The sequence below is a fragment of the Oncorhynchus masou genome, chromosome 9, assembly GCF_036934945.1.
Source record: "Oncorhynchus masou masou isolate Uvic2021 chromosome 9, UVic_Omas_1.1, whole genome shotgun sequence".
NCBI lineage: Eukaryota > Metazoa > Chordata > Actinopteri > Salmoniformes > Salmonidae > Oncorhynchus > Oncorhynchus masou.
The window spans coordinates 62,446,467-62,466,189 of record NC_088220.1 but is presented as its reverse complement, the minus strand read 5'-3'; the positions used below and the strand labels follow the sequence as shown (position 1 = coordinate 62,466,189).

At 44.4% G+C, this 19,723-nt stretch overlaps 1 protein-coding gene and 2 pseudogenes across 1 annotated transcript; all 3 read right to left on the bottom strand.

Annotated features, from left to right (window-relative positions):
• Nucleotides 1-109: 109 nt before the first annotated feature.
• LOC135546416 (claudin-4-like) lies at nucleotides 110-12,732 on the bottom strand (annotated as a pseudogene).
• Nucleotides 12,733-14,161: 1,429 nt separating this feature from the next.
• LOC135546417 (claudin-4-like) lies at nucleotides 14,162-15,488 on the bottom strand. Its single transcript, XM_064974828.1, has one exon. It carries the CDS (start codon nucleotides 15,360-15,362, stop codon nucleotides 14,727-14,729), a length of 636 nt encoding a protein of 211 aa, XP_064830900.1. The 5' UTR covers nucleotides 15,363-15,488; the 3' UTR covers nucleotides 14,162-14,726.
• Nucleotides 15,489-17,602: 2,114 nt separating this feature from the next.
• Nucleotides 17,603-18,945, bottom strand: LOC135546414 (claudin-like protein ZF-A89; annotated as a pseudogene).
• Between the last annotated feature and the right edge of the window lie 778 nt (nucleotides 18,946-19,723).

Genomic DNA, 19,723 nt, shown 5'->3' with positions numbered 1-19,723 from the left:
TTCAAAATTACAATGTTCTGAGGGAAAAACATGCTGTGACATGTCTCTTCAGAGTGCCAACACCTGCATGATTTACCTGAAGTTAACAGGCAAATAAAGCACTCCCCTCTCACACATAGTTCTTTATGGCGTAGCTGCTGTGAGTGTGAATGGGCATCCTAGCCAGGGTGTACCTACTGCTGGAACCATGCCTGCCCTCTCTCCCCCCTGGAGGACATCTGGTACACAGCACCCCTCCTCCACAGAACAGGAACCCAGAGGTCACCCAGCCCACATAGATGGCCGCCCCCATCTCCTTCTTCAGCACCTCAGGGACCCGCGGGTTATAGAAGTCACTAATGATAGACTGGGCTGTCCAGGACACAGCCACTATGATGCTTAACCCAGCCAGGGTGAAGGTGATCCCTGCGGCCTGCACCATGCAGGCTTTGACCCTGGGATGGCTCAGGCAGTTGGTACACCTAGCCCTCAGGAGGAAGACGAGGAACGCCAGGCAGCCCAGTACCATGCTGATGACGATGAGGCCCCTGGCCGCCTGGAGGTCAGGGAACAGGTCTAGAAGAGCGTCGTAGATCTTACACTGCATCTGTCCCATGGTTTCAGACACACAGGTCATCCACAGGCCTTTCCCAGAACACCTGCATGACCACCAGGTGGGTGCCGATGAACGCTGTGACCTTCCACATGGGCAGGGCACAGATCAGATGAACGCTGTGACCTTCCACATGGGCAGGGCACAGATCAGATGAACGCTGTGACCTTCCACATGGGCAGGGCACAGATCAGGATGGTGCTACAGCTTGCACAGAACTGGGGATAAAAGAAAGGGAAAAATATGCTCAACATGGCTGTTTGCTCTTTTATCGCTGTGATTACAACCTAGCAATTACCACACTTGTTTTACAAAGACAACAACGAAAAATGTTTTGGTCATTTAGCAGACGCTCTCTAGATCTACTTACAGTACTGATTCCATACATTTTCGTACTGCTCTACCATGGGAATCGAACCCAAAACCCTGGTAATGCAAGTTGCAATACAAGATACCGCTTGTTCCATTTGTTTGTTTGACTGAAAGGAACGCCAATGCAATGATGCATTGTGTGGTTCTAGGTTGGACATTGTCCACCCTACAGTTCTTCCTAACAGGCACACTACAGGACAGAGATGAGTAGGGATGTTTCTGTTTGGGGAGTAGAGGCCAATCAGCTTGTATAATGCAGAAACTGTTAATTTCACCCCTCAGTTTATTTCCTATCACACCTTTAGATCCCACATCAATACCCTTTTAGGAAATTCATTTTAAAATGAATAAACTCTTTAACTGGAATAATACTGTGTCTCTGACACTTATAACCTGCCCTGTCTGAATTATGTTTTGGCTTTGCCCGGTTCCATTGCCAACCGCAGTAAACAAGGGGTTGTTCCCTATTGGACATGAAGGGAGGGATAGTCCATTGATTGATAACCTTTTATGAAGTATCTTTGCCACTTCACATGAAAACTCCAGAAGTGGATAATCTATTTTACAGTGGAACTTGGGGTACTACCATAATCATTATTGGAGATAGACTTGCTACAATATGTTCTGTATACAGTTTTCTCCTCTAGCCACTCCCAGTTACCACACATTTAGATATTGTTCTGACATGCTGTAACGGCTTTCGTCTGGTGAAGGAGAAGCGGAGCAAAATGCAGCATGGTGGTTATTCATTTCTTTAATAAAAAGGAACTAGACATGAAATAACTAACAAAATAATGAATGAACGAAAACCTAAACAGTCCTATCTGGTGTAGACACAGAGACAGGAACAATCACCCACAAACACACAGTGAAACCCAGGCTACCTAAATATGGTTCCCGATCAGATACAATGACTAACAGCTGCCTCTGATTGAGAACCATATCAGGCCAGACATAGAAATAGACAAACAAGACATCCAACATAGAATGCCCACTCAGATCACACCCTGACCAACCAAAACATACAAAGCAAACTATGGTCAGGGTGTGACAGTACCACCCCCCCCAAGGTGCGGACTCCGACCGCAAAACCTGAACCTATCAGGGAGGGTCTGGGTGGGCATCTGTCCGCGATGGCGGCTCTGGTGCTGGACGTGGCCCCCACTTCACCGTAGTCTTAGTCCCCCACCTTGTCCGCTTCCGTGGCCTCCTATCCATGGCGACACTGGACTGAGGGGCAGCTCGGGACAGAGGGGCAGCTCGGGACAGAGGGGCAGCTCGGGACAGAGGGGCAGCTCGGGACAGAGGGGCAGCTCGGGACAGAGGGGCTCTTCAGACTCCGGCAGCAGCGCCGGACAGGCGGGAGACTCCGGCAGCACAGGAGAGGAGGAAGACTCTGGCAGATCCTGGCTGGCTGGCGGTTCTGGTAGACCCTGGCTGACTGGCGGATCTGGAAGAGTCTGGCTGACTGGCGGATCTGGAAGAGTCTGGCTGACTGGCGGTTCTGGCAGAGTCTGGCTGACTGGCGGTTCTGGCAGATCCTGGCTGACTGGCGGATCTGGAAGAGTCTGGCTGACTGGCGGATCTGGAAGAGTCTGGCTGACTGGCGGATCTGGAAGAGTCTGGCAGACTGGCGGATCTGGAAGAGTCTGGCAGACTGGCGGATCAGGAAGAGTCTGGCAGATCTGGAAGAGTCTGGCAGACTGGCGGATCCTGGCAGACTGATGGCTCTGGCTGCTCCATGCTGACTGGCGGCTCTGGCTGCTCCATGCTGACTGGCGGCTCTGGCTGCTCCATGCTGACTGGCGGCTCTGGCTGCTCCATGCTGACTGGCGGCTCTGGCTGCTCCATGCTGACTGGCGGCTCTGGCTGCTCCATGCTGACTGGCGGCTCTGGCTGCTCCATGCAGACTGGCGGCTCTGGCTGCTCCATGCAGACTGGCGGCTCTGGCTGCTCCATGCAGACTGGCGGCTCTGGCTGCTCCATGCAGACTGGCGGCTCTGGCTGCTCCATGCAGACTGGCGGCTCTGGCTGCTCCATGCAGACTGGCGGCTCTGGCTGCTCCATGCAGACTGGCGGCTCTGGCTGCTCCATGCAGACTGGCGGCTCTGGCTGCTCCATGCAGACTGGCGGCTCTGGCTGCTCCATGCAGACTGGCGGCTCTGGCTGCTCCATGCTGACTGGCGGCTCTGGCTGCTCCATGCTGACTGGCGGCTCTGGCTGCTCCATGCTGACTGGCGGCTCTGGCTGCTCCATGCAGACTGGCGGCTCTGGCTGCTCCATGCAGACTGGCGGCTCTGGCTGCTCCATGCAGACTGGCGGCTCTGGCTGCTCCATGCAGACTGGCGGCTCTGGCTGCTCCATGCAGACTGGCGGCTCTGGCTGCTCCATGCAGACTGGCGGCTTTGGCTGCTCCATGCAGACTGGCGGCTCTGGCTGCTCCATGCAGACTGGCGGCTCTGGCTGCTCCATGCTGACTGGCGGCTCTGGCTGCTCCATGCAGACTGGCGGCTCTGGCTGCTCCATGCAGACTGGCGGCTCTGGCTGCTCCATGCAGACTGGCGGCTCTGGCTGTGCTGAACAGGCAGGAGACTCGAGCAGCGCTGTAGAGGAGGAAGGCTCTGGCAGCGCTAAACAGGCGGGAGACTCCGGAGTCTCCCGCCTGTTTAGCGCTGCCAGAGCCTTCCTCCTCTACAGCGCTGCTCGAGTCTCCTGCCTGTTCAGCACAGCCAGAGCCGCCAGTCTGCATGGAGCAGCCAGAGCCGCCAGTCTGCATGGAGCAGCCAGAGCCGCCAGTCTGCATGCAGGAGAGGAGGAAGGCTCTGGCTGCGCTGAACAGGAGTCTCCCGCCTGTTTAGCGCTGCCAGAGCCTTCCTCCTCTACAGCGCTGCTCGAGTCTCCTGCCTGTTCAGCACAGCCAGAGCCGCCAGTCTGCATGGAGCAGCCAGAGCCGCCAGTCTGCATGGAGCAGCCAGAGCCGCCAGTCTGCATGCAGGAGAGGAGGAAGGCTCTGGCTGCGCTGAACAGGCGGGAGACTCCGGCAGCACTGGAGAGGAGGAAGGCTCGGGCAGCGCTGGAGAGGTGAGGCGCACTGTAGGCCTGATGCGTGTTGCTGGCACTGGTGGTACTGGGCCGAGGACACGCACAGGAAGCCTGGTGCGGGGAGTTGCCACCGGAGGGCTGGTGTGTGGAGGTGGTACAGGGTAGACCGGACCGTGCAGGCGCACTGGAGCTCTTGAGCACCGGCTATGCACCCGCACTGGAGACACCGTGCGCACCACAGCATAACACGGTGCCTGCCCGGTCTCTCTAGCCCCCCAGTAACCACAGGAAGTTGACGCAGGTCTCCTACCTGGCTTCGCCATACTTCCTGTGAGCCCCCCCCAAGAAATTTTTGGGGCTGACTCTCGGGCTTCCATCCGCGTCGCCGTGCTGCCTCCTCATACCAGCGCCTCTCCGCTTTCCCCGCCTCCAGTTCTTCCTTGGGACGGCAATATTCTCTAGGCTGTCCCAGGGTCCTTTACCGTCCAGTTCGTCCTCCCATGTCCATTCCTTCTCTTGTTTCTGCTTTTGCTGCAGCTGCACCTTGGGGCAGCTACACTCCCCTGGTTTAGCCCAGGGTCCTCTCCCGTCGAGGATTTCCTCCCAAGTCCAGAAATTCTTATCACGCTGCTCCTGCTGCTGCCTTTGCTGTTGCCCGTTACCACGCCGCTTGGTCCTGTTGTGGTGGGTGATTCTGTAACGGCTTTCATCTGGTGAAGGAGAAGCGGACCAAAATGCAGCATGGTGGTTATTCATGTTCTTTAATAAAAAGGAACGAGACATGAAATAACTAACAAAATAATGACTGAACGAAAACCTAAACAGTCCTATCTGGTGTAGACACAGAGACAGGAACAATCACCCACAAACACACAGTGAAACCCAGGCTACCTAAATATGGTTCACAATCAGAGACAATGACTAACACCTGCCTCTGATTGAGAACCATATCAGGCCAGACATAGAAATAGACAAACAAGACATCCAACATAGAATGCCCACTCAGATCACACCCTGACCAACCAAAACATAGAAACATACAAAGCAAACTATGGTCAGGTTGTGACACATGCTTTGTTTTGCTTCTCACTTCGCTGCTAAAAATATATTGAAAATCTACTAAACCAGAATAGTTTTACTAGTGAATTCCCAGAATTGATTATCCAACAGTGAGCCTGCAATGGACAAAACAAGGTCAGTAAGTCAGTCTGCACAACATTGAGATGTGATGTATCTCGTTAACTTGACATGAGCTTGACTTTACTAAATAAAGTGATATACAAAACAAATTAAATGTATTAATTACCATAACTGAGCAGATTTTTCCATCAGTGTTCCTATTAGATAAACATCACAGGATTTTTACAATGGTATTTTCTATTTTTATTTCACCTTTATATAACCAGGTAGTCCAGTTGAGAACAAGTTTTCATTTACAACTGCGACCTGGCCTAGATAAATCAAAGCAGTGCGACACAAACAACACAGAGTTACACATGGGATAAACAAGCGTACAGTCAATAACACAATAGAAAAGTCTATATACAGTGTATGCAAATGTAGTAAGATTAGGGAGGTAGGGCAATAAATAGGCCGTAGTGGCGAAATAATTACAATTGAGCAATTAAACACTGGAGTGATAGATGTGCAGACGATGAATGTGCAAGTTGAGATACTGGGGTGTAAAGGAGAAAAAATAATAATAACAATATGGGGATGAGGTAGTTGGGTGGGCTATTTACAGATGGGCTATGTACAGGTGCAATGATCGGTAAGCTGCTCTGACAGCTGATGCTTAAAGTTAGTGAGGGAGGTAGGTAGCATTGTTAGGTGCTTTGTCATAGTTTTTGTCATGTGGGTGGCAGACAGTTTCTTCATCATTTGTCATAATAGAACTATGCTGAGAGAGGGCATAAGTATATACCACTAGATAGCAGTAGTGTGTCATCAGTGTATTTGATGGAGGGACATGACTGAGGTGTTGCACTATATTGCAGGTTTCTTTGAATAGAATAGAAAGAGAACAAGAAGCAGTGAATCAGTCATTCAGATTGAAACAATTATGCTAAAGTTGATACTGGGCGGAATATTAGGATCATTTGATCATTCAATCTTACATAATATTAATGAACTGTCTTTGTAACACAACTGAATATAACGTGATAATCAATGATTTGATATTAAACTTTATCTTAACTCAATAACAAAACACCTAAGGCTAAGAGAATTTAATGGTGAGACATTTTCTGCATGAGAACGGCGTAACTCGAGCCCCTCTCTCTCCCAGATCGACAGATCTGATAGCATTGGAACATGACACTTTTTTTCTCACATCTTAGTGTGAACCGACTCAACTCACTCCAGTCTTTTTATAAACTCAACCATAATTGGTTATTTTATTGATTTAGATGTTAAGAGTGGATTGATTTCCCCTTTACAATAATAACTGTCACAATAAACATACAGTAAACCCAATGTTTGGATGCCTTCAATTGTATATGTTGGTCAAAAAACACATTGAATCAAAATCAAACTTTATTTCTCACATGCGCATAATACAGCTAGTGTAGACCTCACCGTAAAATGCTTACAAGCCCTTAACCAACAGTGCAGTTCAAGAAAGAGTTAAGACAATATTTACCAAATAAACTAAAGTTAAAAAAATGTAAAAAGTAACACAATAAAATAACAATAACCCGGTTATATACAGGGGGTACAGCGAGTAGCAGCAGTGTACAAAACAAATGGGGGGTGGGGGGGGTCAATGTAAATAGTCCGGTAGTCAATTGATTAATTGTTCAGCAGTATTATGGATTGGGGGTAGAAGCTGTCTGACTTGGCGCACCGGTACCACTTGCCGTGCGGTAGCAGAGAAAACAGTCTAAGACTTGGGTGACTGGAGACTCTGACAGTTTTTTGGGCTTTCCTCTGACACCGCCTAGTATATACAGTTGAAGTCAGAAGTTTACATACACTTAGGTTGGAGTCATTAAAACTAGTTTTTCAACCACTCCCCAAATTTCTTGTTAACAAACTATAGTTGGAGGGAAAAGGAGGATGCTTGCAAGCCGAAGAACACCATCCCAACCGTGAAGCATGGGGGTGGCAGCATCATGTTGTGGAGGTGCTTTGCTGCAGGAGGAACTGGTGCACCTCACAAAATACATGGCATCATGAGGTTGGAAAATTATTTGTGCCATGGTTTCACAAATCTCAAGACATCAGTCAGGAAGTTAAAGCTTGGTCGCAAATGGGTCTTCCAAATGAACAATGACCCCAAGTATACTTCCAAAGTTGTGGCAAAATGGCTAAAGGACAACAACGTCAAGGTATTACAAAGCCCTGACCTCAATCCTATAGAACATTTGTGAGCAGACCTGAAAAAGCGTGTGGAGGCAAGGAGGCCTACAAACCTGACACCAGCTCTGTCAGGAGAAATTTATTGTGGGAAGCTTTTGGAAGGCTACCTGAAACATTTGACCCAAGTTAAACTATTTAAAGGCAATGCTACCAAATACTAATTTAAATAAATCATTCTCTCTACTATTATTCTGACATTCTTAAAATAAAGTGGTGATCCTAACTGACCTAAAACAGGGAATTTTTACTAGGATTAAATGTCAGGAATTGTGAAAAACTTTAAATATATTTGGCTAAGGTGTATGTAAACTTCAGACTTCAACTGAAGTTCCTGGATGGCAGGAAGCTTGGCCCCAGTGATGTACTGGGCCGTATGCACTACCCTCTGTAGCGTCTTACGATTAGATTCCGAGCAGTTGCCGTACCAGGCGGTGATGCATCCGGTCAGGATGCTCTCGATGGTGCAGCTGTAGAATTTTTGAGCATGTGGGGACCCATGCCTAATCTTTTCAGTCTCCTGAAGGGGAAAAGTTGTTGTCGTGCCCTCTTAACGACTATCTTGGTGTGTTTGGACCATGATAGTTCATTGGTGATGTGAACACCAAGGAACTTGAAACTCCCGACCACCTCCACTACAGTCCTGTCGATGTTAATCGGGGCCTGTTCGGTCTTTTCCTGTAGTCCACAATCAGCTCCTTTGTCTTGTTCACATTGAGGGAGAGGTTGTTGTCCTGGAACAACACTGCCAGTTCTCTGACCTCCTCCCTACAGGCTGTGATGTAGTTATTGGATTTGAAGCCTGTGTAGAGTTATTTGACACCAGATCCTGTCAAACAGGTTTTCTCAGTGTACTGTTTTATATCTCACAGAGAGCATTTTATGATGATGATGAATGCTTCGGGAAAACAAGGACATCAGTGGGAGTACTGAGTCAACACACACACCTGAAATATGGAAAAAATTGTTTATGTAATAAAAGAGGACATACAACAGTATAAACATGCTGACTAATATACTTTGCAACAGTGTACTGTATAATCAACTTCCTTTAAATGGTTGAAAATTACATTGCCATGCAATACTCCGAGAAACAAATAACATTTACATATATCAAAATAGTGGCATATTAATACACTCAATACACTTAGAAAAAATTGCCATCTCGAACCTAAAAGTGTTCTTTGAATAAGCCTTTTTGGTTGCAGGTAGAATCCTTTTGAATTCTACGTAGAACCCTTTCAACAGAGGGAACCATTCCAAACGGAAATGGTCCAACAGCGCCTATTCAACCTCAGGAGGCTGATGAAATTGGGCTTGTCACTTGAAACCCTCACAAACCTTTACAGATGCACAATTGAGAGCATTCTGTCGGGCTGTATCACGTCCTGGTACAGAACTGCACCACGCACAACCACAAGGCTCTCCAGAAGGTGGTGCATCTGCACAATGCATCACCGTGGGCAAAACTACCTGCCCTCCAGGACAATTACAGCACCTGATGTTACAGGAAGGCCAAAAATATCATCAAGGATAACAATCGCCAGAGCCACTGCATGTTCAACACGCTACCAGGCAAGGTCAGCACACGTGCGTCAAATCTGGGACTGAGAGACAGAAAAATAGCTTTTATCTCAAGGCCATCAGACTGTTAAACAGTCATCACTAACACAGAGAAGCTGCTGCCTACATACTGACTTGAAATCATTGGCCACTTTAATAAATGATTAAAAGTCACTTTAATAATGCCACTTTAATAATGTTTACATATCTTGTATTACTCATCTCATGTATATACTGTATTTTATACCATCAATTGCATCTTGCCTATGCCGCTCGATCATCGCTCATCCATATATTTATATATTCTTATTCCATTCCTTTACTTAGATTTGTGTGTATTAGGTAGTTGTTAGATATTACTGCACTGTCGGAACTAGAGGCACAAGCATTTCGCTACACTCGCAATAACATCTGCTAACCATGTGTACAGTATGTGACCAATACAATTTGATTTGATTTGAGGACAGCTGAATAACCGTTTTGGAACCCTTTTTTCTAAGAGTGTAGTGTTTCCCTGGCTAAGCAAAGTTGTGCATATTTTCCTTCATAGTACACTGTCTGTGCAAACAACATCCTTCCACTGGAACCTTTTCCTTCATAGTACACTGTCTGTGCAAACAACATCCTTCCACTGGGACCTTTTCCTTCATAGTACACTGTCTGTGCAAACAACATCCTTCCACTGGAACCTTTTCCTTCATAGTACACTGTCTGTGCAAACAACATCCTTCCACTGGGACCTTTTCCTTCATAGTACACTGTCTGTGCAAACAACATCCTTCCACTGGAACCTTTTCCTTCATAGTACACTGTCTGTGCAAACAACATCCTTCCACTGGGACCTTTTCCTTCATAGTACACTGTCTGTGCAAACAACATCCTTCCACTGGGACCTTTTCCTTCATAGTACACTGTCTGTGCAAACAACATCCTTCCACTGGGACCTTTTCCTTCATAGTACACTGTCTGTGCAAACAACATCCTTCCACTGGGACATTTTCCTTCATAGTAAACTGTCTGTGCAAACATAATCCTTCCACTGGAACCTTTTCCTTCATAGTACACTGTCTGTGCAAACAACATCCTTCCACTGGGACCTTTTCCTTCATATTCCATTGTCTGTCCATATACCTTATACAGTGCCTTGCGAAAGTATTCGGCCCCCTTGAACTTTGCGACCTTTTGCCACATTTCAGGCTTCAAACATAAAGATATAAAACTGTAATCCTTCCACTGGAACCTTTTCCTTCATAGTACACTGTCTGTGCAAACAACATCCTTCCACTGGGACCTTTTCCTTCATAGTACACTGTCTGTGCAAACAACATCCTTCCACTGGAACCTTTTCCTTCATAGTACACTGTCTGTGTAAACAACATCCTTCCACTGGGACCTTTTCCTTCATAGTACACTGTCTGTGCAAACAACATCCTTCCACTGGGACCTTTTCCTTCATAGTACACTGTCTGTGCAAACAACATCCTTCCACTGGGACATTTTCCTTCATAGTAAACTGTCTGTGCAAACATAATCCTTCCACTGGAACCTTTTCCTTCATAGTACACTGTCTGTGCAAACAACATCCTTCCACTGGGACCTTTTCCTTCATATTCCATTGTCTGTCCATATACCTTATACAGTGCCTTGCGAAAGTATTCGGCCCCCTTGAACTTTGCGACCTTTTGCCACATTTCAGGCTTCAAACATAAAGATATAAAACTGTAATTTTTTGTGAAGAATCAACAACAAGTGGGACACAATCATGAAGTGGAACTACATTTGTTGGATATTTCAAACTTTTTTAACATATCAAAAACTGAAAAATTGGGTCGTGCAAAATTATTCAGCCCCTTTACTTTCAGTGCAGCAAACTCTCTCCAGAAGTTCAGTGAGGATCTCTGAATGATCCAATGTTGACCTAAATGACTAATGATGATAAATACAATCCACCTGTGTGTAATCAAGTCTCCGTATAAATGCACCTGCACTGTGATAGTCTCAGAGGTCCGTTAAAAGCGCAGAGAGCATCATGAAGAACAAGGAACACACCAGGCAGGTCCAAGATACTGTTGTGAAGAAGTTTAAAGCCGGATTTGGATACAAAAAGATTTCCCAAGCTTTAAACATCCCAAGGAGCACTGTGCAAGCGATAATATTGAAATGGAAGGAGTATCAGACCACTGCAAATCTACCAAGACCTGGCCGTCCCTCTAAACTTTCAGCTCATACAAGGAGAAGACTGATCAGAGATGCAGCCAAGAGGCCCATGATCACTCTGGATGAACTGCAGAGATCTATAGCTGAGGTGGGAGACTCTGTCCATAGGACAACAATCAGTCGTATATTGCACAAATCTGGCCTTTGTGGAAGAGTGGCAAGAAGAAAGCCATTTCTTAAAGATATCCATAAAAAGTGTTGTTTAAAGTTTGCCACAAGCCACCTGGGAGACACACCAAACATGTGGAAGAAGGTGCTCTGGTCAGATGAAACCAAAATTGAACTTTTTGGCAACAATGCAAAACGTTATGTTTGGCGTAAAAGCAACACAGCTCATCAACCACAACACACTATACCCACTGTCAAACATGGTGGTGGCAGCATCATGGTTTGGGCCTGCTTTTCTTCAGCAGGGACAGGGAAGATGGTTAAAATTGATGGGAAGATGGATGGAGCCAAATACAGGACCATTCTGAAAGAAAACCTGATGGAGTCTACAAAAGATCTGAGACTGGGACGGAGATTTGTCTTCCAACAAGACAATGATCCAAAACATAAAGCAAAATCTACAATGGAATGGTTCAAAAATAAACATATCCAGGTGTTAGAATGGCCAAGTCAAAGTCCAGACCTGAATCCAATCGAGAATCTGTGGAAAGAACTGAAAACTGCTGTTCACAAATGCTCTCCATCCAACCTCACTGAGCTCGAGCTGTTTTGCAAGGAGGAATGGGAAAAAACTTCAGTCTCTCGATGTGCAAAACTGATAGAGACATACCCCAAGCGACTTACAGCTGTAATCGCAGCAAAAGGTGGCGCTACAAAGTATTAACTTAAGGGGGCTGAATAATTTTGCACGCCCAATTTTTCAGTTTTTGATTTGTTAAAAAAGTTTGAAATATCCAATAAATGTCGTTCCACATCATGATTATGTCCCACTTGTTGTTGATTCTTCACAAAAAATACAGTTTTATATCTTTATGTTTGAAGCCTGAAATGTGGCAAAAGGTCGCAAAGTTCAAGGGGCCGAATACTTTCGCAAGGCACTGTATGTCACGTTCGTCATAATGAGTTGACCAAGGCGCAGTGTGAATAGAGTTCCACATATTTTTAATAAACTGAAACTCACCAAAACAAAACAATAAAGCATAAACGAACCGTGAAGCTACTGGTGTGCACTCAGGCTACTCAATGTAGACAAGATCCCACAAACACAAATGAGGAAATGGCTACCTAAATATGATCCCCAATCAGAGACAATGATAAACAGCTGTCTCTGATTGGGAACCATATCAGGCCAACATAGACATATAAAAAACCTAGATGACCCACCCTAGTCACTATCGCGCCCCAACCAACATAGAGAGTAAACAGCTTACTATGGTCAGGGCGTGACATTATACCACCAATACCTTTTGAAATATTCATGCCGACCAGTTTGTCCCATGAACTGTCATGTTAAATCCCTCCCATATGGTTTGCGAGGTGACAATGTTGTTGCCGTTGAAGGCAGTTACCCTCCACATGGGCACGCCGCAGACAATGATGGTCCACACCTAGCCGAGCAAGGCCAGGGCACTGCCCAGCATCTACATGCCCTTAGAACCCATTCTGAATGCAGTGACTCTCTGTCTCGCTCTACTCGTCGACTCACTCTTTGTGTCTCCAAGTTAATATTGGAAGCTGATCAAGTGTTTATGTACATTTGAAAATGAGAAAGAAGAGTGTTACTAGCTGTTATAAGAAACAGAGAGCCAGCCAAAGAATCTCAGCCTTACAGGATTCTTTGTTGTCTGTGGACAATAAAGGTGAGTGTTTCATTTTATTCTCCTTTTTGGAGATGGTAGATCTGTTTACAAAAGCTGTTATGGTTCAAACACACGATGAGGAACGAGGATGTAGGTATGTGCCAGAAAACTCAGCAGCTTAAAAGCTCAAACTGCAAAATGAACTTTCAATGGGATTTGACATTATCAGTAATAGATGGCAAATAGTGCTGAATTAAGTTTATATATAGTTGTTGGAGGGCAGAAAATAAAAGAGAGGATTTTTTAACTCATCATACCTTCTTAGTTTACACATTCTCAACTTAAAAAACAACAGTGATGTGTTTTACTTTGCTTTACACACCTATGCCAAGCTTCACTCTCACTGGCTTCGAGACGTCACCACAGTATCCAGAGCATGTAGTATGCCCCAACCGGTTTGGAGACATTCACATAGTATTGGCACACCAATGGACAGAAGAGAGAGAGGGGGGAGAGAGCGAGAGATAATCTAATCTGTTTAAAGTCATACAATATATTTCTCCATGTGCACTGTTAACTAAAGCATTATGTAATGTACAGTATGTAAAAAGTGTGTCACTTTCACAAGAAGATTTGCCAATTATACCAAACCATGTCACAAGGAATTACGATGTAGTTTCAGGGGTGATAAGGTAATACTGTTCTTAGTGCTTCACAGTTAAAGTAGGGACTATAGTCTATACAACAATGAAAACAAACCCGGTTCTACCAGTTTTTCTAATGTTTGTCTGGAGGACCTCAATTCTACATAGCTGGTTCTGAGAGGAAGCCAGTTTAAAATACAGAACTGTTTTCTTATCTCACCTGACGTAAATTGGGTAACTGGTTAATCTGTGCATTCTTGCCCCACTTTAAAGATTTAGAAAACTAATTGGTGTCAATCTGTCACTGCCAGTCTTACAGTAAATGTCTCAGAGGGTATAATGGGGTAAATTTATTTCAAATCGTTAGAAGAAATCGGTGTTCTCAGGATTGTGTGACAGGACTAAATATTTTCCTCGCTTTCTTACTCGAATCAATGGGATGTAAAATCCCACTTTCCAAAACCACTTTTGGTGTAATTCGAACAGAAGGCAGTGGGGGAGGGTCATCAGAAGGTCATTTCACCTAAATACTATGCTATTAGACATTTAAGATTTCAGCTGAGATAAAGGAAATCACAGTAACTTGGAGTCTATTTATTTTAAAAAAGACAGTTAAGACCAATGTGTAAACTTTGTTGGAAACGTTTTATAGAAAAATAAAGTTAGCAATTGAATAAGTTCTTTAGACATAATCAATGAACATATATTGTATGTTTGCAAAACATACTGTGATCTACAGTACAAAGTTATGACAAGTGAATCATACATATATACTGTACCTATGGTTTAACTCTCAAATCATATTGCCCATGTTCTTACATGAATATCAATATTATCATTCTGGTACAGTGTCCTTATACAGCAAAAGAGAAGTTAGGGTTTATGGGAATGGCTTCAATTCACTTCAGTCATCCCTTCACGACTCATGAGATGATCCCTACAGGCAGCATATACAGTCACACTACTTCTCTTATGGGCAAGAGTTCTGTCTTGTCTTTTTCTTGCAGTCCTAAAGTACTCAGTAAATTTGTTTTCATAGATTCATTCTGTTTTGATTTCACATCACTTTCAAAATGTAAAATGCAGAAGAACAAGACTTGAAAATGCCAAGTCTTGCAGGGTATTTTCAATTCACAGAGGATTACCAAAGGTAATCAAATAATTTATAGTCTCTCTTTCAACAGTTTCCTCTCAGACGTAAGCTCTGCTGGTAGCTGTGGATCTTGCCTGTGAGTACTTCACTGGGTAGTTGTCACGCTCCTCCTTGGGTGGGCAGGAGCTGCAGAGGAGCCCCCCTCCCAGGATCAGGAGCCCTGCGGTGCCCCAGCCGATGTATAGCGAGGCCCCCAGCTCCCTCCTCTGGGCCTCGACCAGCAAGGGGTTGTAGAAATCCCTGATGATGGTGTTGGCGGACCAGCAGACAGGGACTAGGATGAGGACCCCAGCCACGATGAAGATGATCCCGCTGGCAATGGCTACTTTAGCTTTGGAAGCCTCATCCTCCACGAAGTTGGTGCACTTTCCTCCAGCAATTCCCAGGAGGATGCCGAAGCATGACGCGATGATGGCGATGACGCTCAGAGCTCTGGCAGCCTGCAGGTCCTGGGGTAAGGCCAGAAGGGAGTCGTAGATCTTGCACTGCATCTGTCCTGTGCTCTGGGTTACACAGTTCATCCACAAGCCCTCCCAGATGACCTGAGCAGTCACGATGTTGGCTCCGATGAAGGCTGTGACTTTCCACATAGGCAGGGCACACACAATGATGGTCCCCAGGAACCCGATGATAGCCAGGATGAAGCCCAGCATCTGTCTTCCCATCGACACCATTTTGAAGACTTCTTGTTTTTTGTTGTAAAATCAATGAAGCTAGTGGCAGAGGTTATAGAGGAGAATCAATGCAGGTCAGCTCAGCTTGGTTGTAATCGTTGTTAACTAATGGCTCAGTCACGTCCCCTGAAGTTATATGGATCTCTCTGCTCCTGAAAGGGTGGAGTCAACTTCTTTCCCCCTGACCTGAAACCAGTTGACAAAGTAATTTTCATGCTGGGCAAGATTCTTTCACTTCCCCGGTCGGTATGTGTGGTTGACGACCGGTTTCGATGAGACACGCTAACGAAAACAAGACCTGTGAAGAGATAGTAATTTGTCCATTCAAACAATGCCTCTGTAGTGAATGCTGGATAGCTGGGAGGTTAGGCCTGTCTGCCCACAGGTTATGGTAGAGACATAAACTGTCAACAATGCCACCTGAATTAGTCATGGCCGGAAGTTCGAAGCTACTAATTTTGTTCCATGTTTTCATGATGACATTGTTTATTGCAACAATATTTTCCTCTAGTCAAGTTGCTAATAACACCATAATTGTGATTTGTCATAGCCAGAAGTAAGTTTAGGCCTATATTCACTGTCTGTTTTCTTGGTTTTGATCCTGAACCCATTTCTTTCATGTAATAAACCAATACATTAAATAAACACATTACAGAACATTGCCTTTAAGCCGGTTCAGATCTAAGAGACCTTCATTTTAAAGAAAGCTGTTGGTAATCTAATGAAACAACCGATTTGAATTACAGTTTAGAATCTCAAAACAATCCCACTGAGCACAGACGTCAATTCAACATCTATTCCACGTTGGTTCAACGGACCTAATTTTATTGAAATTACGTGGAAACAACGTAGATTCAACCAGTGTGTGCCCAGTGGGATGTTTGTATATTTGGAGAGAGGAGATATGAGGTAGCTTATGAGAAACCATGCTATCGCCAAAATAAACAGAAATTATCAGTTCCGTCATTATGTCACAAAAAGATGTTGATCCCTTAAAATCCTTAAGAGTCTATTGACGCACCCCATCAAAATCCATCAGTTTAAGAGAGATATCTTTTTTTTGCACTGGCTGTCTCAATCTGCCACATCCACCTATGTCGACCTTCCGCATCTGCGGTGGAAGGTGGCTGAGCTACAGCGGTGTTTGTCAGCCTATGAGAGACCCCTAAAATTGGCCTTCTCGCGAAAATGTCAGTAGCGTCCGAACGGTTTGGCCTACAAAACTAATATGGAAAGATGAGACTTCTCCATTTTGCTCTACAACCCCTACAAGCCCCACGGGACTCGTCTGATGTCAGTAACGCTGATGTGCCATTTTCTGTAGCGTCCACACTGTTTGGGCTACAAACTATGTGTCACGGGACTCATCTTAAGGTAACCCATAAAAAATAATAGAAGATGTATGGAGAAGGCTTTGTGGAAACAAAAATAAAGGGGTTAAATATGTGTAAAAAAAAAAAAATATATATATATATCCAGAGCTTTCTTATATCTTCTAGATGTAGCACAGACACTTCAACACTTTATTCCTCATGATTTACTTTTGACTGTCTTTTTTGCCATTTATGAATGTGTTATTCAATGTGCTTCTATTGGCTTTTGTAGAAAAGGCCAAATGCAATATTTTTCAAATATTTATTTTTTTGATACCTGAAGGGGTCCTACAATTCCAAATCAAATAGCTACATGATCCATGGTATGAACATCTTAAAACAATTGCATACGTTATCTTAGTACACACTCCCCACCAATCAGTAGTGTAAAGTACTTAAGTAAAAAACAAGATCATTGTTCTGTCTGGTTTGCTTAATATAAGGAATTTGAAATTGTTTATACTTTTACTTTTGATACTTAAGTATATTTGAGCAATTATATTTACTTTTGATACTTAAGTATATTTCAAACCAAATACTTTGACTTTTACTCAAGTAGTATTTTACTGGGTGACTTTCACTTTTACTTGAGTCATTTTCTATTAAGGTATCATTACTTTTACTCAAGTATGACAATTGGGTACTTTTTCCGCCACTGACCCCAATGGCTTAAACTTTTAGATTCATGATTTAAGCGAGAATTTAATTCAAAATGCAACTTTTAAAACATGAATTGTAAGTTAGAAAATGCATAGGCTTTGATTATTGGTATGATTATTGCTCATAGTTTATGAACATTTGAAATTGCAGCTGTTGTTTCCCAACTTTTCCACAAAGACACATTAAGACTTCACATTATATCATAAAGTGTGTTTATTTTTGGTAAAAAATATTTACAGAAAAATGTGTTGCTTTTGTGTACCGATACATCACAAGTTATAGACCAACCAGCTATTTACAAAACAACAGCATCAGTTGCACAATGGGAGAAAAACACAGGCTGCTGCTAAAATGAACATTTATGCTACATCCATTCTCATTATCAAACAATTTCTCATAACGTTTGCATACTAGAAGTCAATACTTAAGGATTTACATTGTCAACATTTGAAAGAACAAATTCTTCCGCTTGTGTGCAGGTGCAAAAACTTGTAAACAAAATGAATTTTATTCACTCTGAACCACTTTCATGTCTATAAATTGCATGTTATTCTCATCAATAACAATATCTACATATCATTGTGGACAAAAGTACATGAAATACGTACATTTTGGTGGCACAATCACACTCTGCAGAGGCAAAGCAAAGCAAAACAATAGCTTGAAAACATCAAGGTCGAGAATACCAGTCAATATTCAGGGAGAACTTTCCTCTTTCCATTTAACTTTGTTACAGATACTGTCCAGGCCATCCAGGTAAAGCGTATGCTATTGGTGCTGCATACGGCTTGCTTGGTGCACACAACTCTGTCCCTGAGTAGGGCCTGCTGGTTGGGGTGTAAACTCCCATAGGGCCCCGCCTGGACCATTGGTTGGCCTGGATAGGGGTACATGGGCGCTCCTTGAGGTTAGCTCGGGTACCCATACATCTTCTGGAGCGGGCAGGAGGTGCAGAGGATGAGCCCCCCGATGAGGAGCAGCGCTGTGGAGCCCAAGCCGATGTAGATGGAGGCTCCTCTCTTCCTCCTCTGGGTCTCGATGGTCAGAGGGTTATTAAAGTCGGAGATAGTGAACGTCGCTGACCAGCAAACAGGGATGAGGACCAGAAGAGCACCAATGAGCAGCAGGATGCCTCCAAGGATCGTCACTTTACTCTTGGAGGAATCCGATTTCAGGCAGCTGGTGCACTGGCCCCCGATGAAGGTCACAACAAAACAGGCCAACAAAGTTGAAGATGATGGAGATGATGACCAAGGGCCTTGCTGCCTGGAGGTCCATGGATAGCCTCATCACTGAGTCATTTATCTTACACTGCATCTGTCCCGTGCTCTGCATCTTGCAGTTCATCCAGAGGCCATCCCACACGATCTGGCCTGTCACAATGTTAGCACCAATGTACATACGTGGTCACCCTCCACATGGGGATACCCATGGTCACTGCCACCCCCACGAAGCCGATTAATCTGAGCAGTTGGCCCAACACCTCCTTGCCAATCCTCCCCATGACGAGAGGCTGTGTCTGGAATGAGAAAAAGATACATTTGGCTGCCTAGGTCAGAAACAACTGGAGCCTGCTGAGGAGGACGAATGTGCAGGAGTAGTTTCCTGTCACGAGGTGAGTTGTTCTGGACAGACCAGATTCCTCAGACTGTCACGCTGTAGATACTGTGTGACACTCAGACAGAGCTGAAGGAGTGGTGGCAATCTAATACTGTCATTTTCAGAAAGCTCTCTTTCATGTGCGACAGGTTCAAAACAACCTGGAGTTCAGATAGTTACACTTCTTTCCACCGACTACCATTAATAGACACTAAAACTGGCACTTCCATGAAGGCATGACCATCTGTCAAAATGCTCAATCCCAAACCTTCATTGTGACTTTGAAAATGTAAATACACGTATAGGCAGGGCTATTTATTTTACAAATAAGAAAATTGGTTTTACTGACACCATGTATCAACATTGGGAAATAGTATACTTCAAAGATAGGATGTGTTATGATGAAAGTAACATTCCACTCACAGTTAGTCAATGTGTTATTTGTTTCCACAAGTGACTCACTGCAGTCTTGATTATGTTGCATTTCATCAACTGCAGGTTACAATAAACTGTCAACAACTTGCTATTTAGGGAAAATGGCATTGATGACATGTTCAAACCACATAAGAACATGTCTTCATCCCAAAAGCCCTCATCTAATCACAAGAGCCATTTAGATTATGCTTAAGATATATTGAGCACATGGTGTTGGGAAAATGGTTCAAACATGGAGACCCCAAACCACTACAGTATTTAGAAATATTTATGTCAGGCATTGAACTAGCCTAC

Coding starts and splice junctions, on each gene's coding strand:
- LOC135546417 (XM_064974828.1), bottom strand. CDS start 15,362: ATGGTGTCGATGGGAAGACAGATGCTGGGCTTCATCCTGGCTATCATC.